The 3,794-nt window shown below is 56.9% G+C and overlaps 1 protein-coding gene across 1 annotated transcript; it reads left to right on the top strand.

The window, feature by feature from the left end:
• Positions 1–1,188: 1,188 nt before the first annotated feature.
• MRPS26 (mitochondrial ribosomal protein S26) lies at positions 1,189–3,533 on the top strand. Its single transcript, XM_054573480.1, has 4 exons — positions 1,189–1,433; positions 1,523–1,669; positions 1,750–1,873; positions 2,549–3,533. Exons 1-4 carry the CDS (start codon positions 1,222–1,224, stop codon positions 2,681–2,683), a joined length of 618 nt encoding a protein of 205 aa, XP_054429455.1. The 5' UTR covers positions 1,189–1,221; the 3' UTR covers positions 2,684–3,533.
• Positions 3,534–3,794: the final 261 nt, after the last annotated feature.

Below are 3,794 nucleotides of genomic sequence, written 5' to 3' on the forward strand. Positions count from 1 at the left end.
CCCGTGGACCCTCCATAGGAAGCAGCACCTGGTGCAAACAGTGCTGGTAGGTAGGGCGAGGGGGGCCATGGAGGCTAAAGGGGAGGTGCTATGTGGGTGGAAGAGGGAGTAGACAACACTGAGACACCCCCTGCCACAGCAGCCCCAGCCATGGGTGCCCTTGCGGCACATGGGCAGGGTGCCGTCTGCTATTCTTCCTATTTCCCAGAATTCTAGACAATTTATAAGATAATTACGTTAAAGATTACAAGTCACTAGTACAGTAGGAAATAATTGTACTAACAAAACCCCCATAGATAAGACAGTGACTGCAGTGGAGTCTCCCAGCCTTATTTTTTGTCTAGGGAAGCCCATGTGTCCCCCTGCCAGTGGAAAGAGGTGACCGATGCGACCTCACATTGGCAGGTAGCAAGGCCTGGAGCACCAGGTGGTCACTGTCATGGCACTTGAAATGACAGTGATTGCAGAGCTCCCCAAGGGCCTATCAGAACACAGGTGTGTGGAGATGGAGTATTACTATTTTGCACAGTGTGTTTTGAAGTGCACCAGTAAGTAAAGGACAAAGTAGTAGATTCCTATAAGACAAAACCTTCTCTCCTAATTTAAGCCGTGTGAGCCCAGGTTTTTACGTAGCAGGCTTGTTTTAGGGGTAGCCGCGTGCCCAGGGAGGTGGAGGGCCCTCACGCTGGGTCCTCGAGGCGCCGGGGCCTGACTATTCGCGGGCGGCCCCATCCTGCTCGGCTAAGCCGGGTCGGCAGCGGGGAGGGAGAGAGCCAGGCCGCAGTTCTGTGGCCAGATTACCAGAGTTTCCGCTGGAATGTCCGGCCCCTCTCCCCGTAGATTGGTCCCCAAGCGCAGCACCCTGCCGTCGAATAAAGATGTGAGACTCTCCGAAGCTGCTACATCGAATTCGTCTCTTTCGTCCTCTTCCTCTCCCACTCACGCGGAGACTCTTCCCCGCGAGAGTCCTGAAGGGACGCGGGCCCCTCCCGCAAGCGGAAGGGACACGGGGTGGGCGTGGTCCCCGCAGAGAGGGCGCAGCCAGAGCCCGCGAGCAGGGCACGGCGGCAGGCGTCGGCAGGCTAGGATCCCGTGCCGCCGGAGCGGGTTCCAGGGGACGAGGGTGGAGGGCGGATAGACTCCACATCCCATGGTGCCGCGCGGCCGCTTCCGGGCCTCCGTGACGCCGTGCGGCGCACCGGACGGGAGGCGGCCTCTGTCATGCTGCGCGCGTTGAACCACCTGGGTGTGCGGCCCCCGTGCGGGCCCCCGGCCCCGCTGCTGCTACCCACGCGCGGCCGCAAGACCCGCCACGACTCGCAGGCCAAGTCCAAGGTCGGGCGCGTGGCGACCCCGCCCGCGGTCGATCCTGCGGAGTTCTACGTGCTGACGGAACGTTACCGACAGTACCGCCAAATCGTGCGCGCCCTCAGGTGTGTGTGGCGGAGGGGGAGGCGGCCGCCGGAGTGTGTTGGGGCGGGCGGGGTACGAGGGTGTCGACTTTGGGCGCGTCTCTGCGCAGGCTAGAGTTCGTGTCCGAGGTGCGGAGGAAGATAAGCGAAGCCCGGACCGGGGTTCTGGCAGAGCGCAAGGCGCTGGAGGACGCCACTGAGCACCGCGACCTGATGGCCTGGAACCTGGCGGAGAACCGGCGGCTGCACGAGTTGCGGTGAGGCGGACGGGACAGGGCCACCTGGCTGGCACGCAGGGAACCGAGCCAGCTCAGTCTCGGCCTCTTGCTCCTACCAGGATAGAAAGGCTGCAGCAGGAGGCGCGGGAGCAGGAGCAGCGGCAGGCCGAGGAGAAGGTCCTTAAGGCCAGAGAGACACAGGCCTGGGTGCAGCTCAAGGAGCAAGAACTGCTGCAGCTGCAGGTGCGTCGGGTCTCCAGGGGGTGGGGCTGGAGGCCGGGAGCTCAGCCTCGGAGGCTGTCGGCGTCCTGGGTGCAGCGAAGTGGGGCACTGGCTACGCGCAGATAGAGGGCAGTGTTGAGAGCTAGGTAGCAGGTGAGGACTTGGGAGAGTGCCAGGAGTGTCTGGCAGGCGTCCAGACCTGAAAGTGACAGTTGACATTGTAAGATGTTCAGGTAGCGGTTGGATGGTAAGCCGGTGTCTGAGGGAGGGACCCTCACAATCCACAAAGAGTTTGTATTTTGCCTAATGGGTGATAAAGTCACTTAAGGGTTAAGTATGTGGGCCATGTTGGCAGGAGTGATCCAACAAGAATGAATGAGGCTTGAATTAAAGTCATAGAAGAGGAGGAGTTTAAGAGGTAACGTTGAGGGAGCTATTCCACCCTGCAGGCCACTAGAATGTCACAGCTGGTGTGCTGTGGTTTTGGCAGAGGTGTCCAGGGGATGAGTAAGAAAGAGGAATGTGGCAGGGCTGCTGGAAGGTCAGCAGGGCAATCAGAGAAGATCTGGGCTGCAAGCATCCTTCCCAGGGAAGAGCTGGAGCCTCTCTGTGAGCGGGCCGAAGGCCAACGGGCTGGGTGGGCAGTCTGGCGCGTGCTGGAGGCTCCCATTCTGCTGGCCTTCTTTCTCCCAATAGGAGGAAGCGAAAAACTTCATCACCCGAGAGAACCTGGATGCTCGAATAGAAGAAGCGCTGGACTCTCCAAAGAGCTACAACTGGGCCATCACCAGGGAGGGGCTCGTGGTCCGGCCACAGCAGAAGGGCTCCTAAGGGGCCATTGAGGACAGTACCTGCCCAGGGACTGTGTGTGTGTAGGCATTTGAAGGTTGAGTCTGACCTGGAATAAAACAGTGGCGTTTCTTATGAAGAAGGAAGCTAACCTGTTCTAGCGTGGCCCTCATGTTCTGGCCTCTGTACCTCCCACTTGGGCAGAAACTCCCACACTCAGTGCCCTTTTCTGTCCCATGTACAACTCTCAGCACAGTACCAGACCCTAGAGGTTCCCATCGTACAGAGGAGCAGATTGGACCACAGTCCCCAGGTAACCTCCTGAGTGTCATCGAGGGCAGTCAGTGGTTAGCAAATTATGGTCCATGGGCCAAATCTGGCCTATTACATGTTTTTGTAAATCAAGTTTTATTGGAACATATCCACACCCATTCATTGACTGCTTGGTTATTAAAATGGCAGAGATGACTAGTTACAACAGGGACCATATATGACTTGTAAAGTCTAAGGTATTTGTGACATGGCTTTTACAGAAGTTTCCTGACCCTTATCTAGGGTTTTAGGGTTCTAACCAGAGCAGCTATCACCTGGTACCTGAGGCCCAAGCTAACCATTGGCCAAAGACCTGTTTCTCTTTGGCCATGGGCTTTGCTGGCCGCGATCTGGTGTGCCTAAGGCACAGAAGGCAAGGTGGAGACCCCATTTCTTCTGGTAGCCCTTTCCACCCATGGCCTCGGTGACCTGCATCTGCCCTGGCACCGCCAGCCTCCGTGGACCACCCAGCAGATGCGTACTGGTCAGGCTTTACAAGGTCAGTGGAGTTTGTCAAGCATTTGAATCAAACCCTGTGGGTACCAGAAATATTGTGATTAAAGTTCACAAGATTGAAAAAGTGAATATACGAATTCATGCCCCCTATTCAGACAGGCTCTCAAGCAACATCTGGGTTGAGGTTGAAGAGATGTTTCTTTGAGCCAGAGCTGCTTCCCTTTGTCACCATTGACTTGAACTTGCCCAGGTACTACAAGAGGGGAAAAAAATTAAAAATATATACACACACACACACACACACGTGTGTGTGTGTGTGTGTGTGTGTGTGTGTGTGTGTGTGTATAGAAACAGCCCGCCCGCTGCCCCTTTCTGTCTTCTCCGC

The sequence above is a fragment of the Pteronotus mesoamericanus genome, unplaced genomic scaffold (assembly GCF_021234165.1).
Source record: "Pteronotus mesoamericanus isolate MK-2021 breed Mesoamerican mustached bat unplaced genomic scaffold, CSHL_Meso_final contig_25, whole genome shotgun sequence".
In the NCBI taxonomy this organism is placed as follows: domain Eukaryota; kingdom Metazoa; phylum Chordata; class Mammalia; order Chiroptera; family Mormoopidae; genus Pteronotus; species Pteronotus mesoamericanus.

Bases quoted from the DNA above. Each gene is read 5' to 3' on its own strand.
- MRPS26 (XM_054573480.1), top strand. From the start codon at position 1,222: ATGCTGCGCGCGTTGAACCACCTGGGTGTGCGGCCCCCGTGCGGGCCC. The intron at 1,434-1,522 runs GTGTGTGTGGCG...GTCTCTGCGCAG, and splicing joins CAAATCGTGCGCGCCCTCAG to GCTAGAGTTCGTGTCCGAGG. The intron at 1,670-1,749 runs GTGAGGCGGACG...TGCTCCTACCAG, and splicing joins CGGCGGCTGCACGAGTTGCG to GATAGAAAGGCTGCAGCAGG.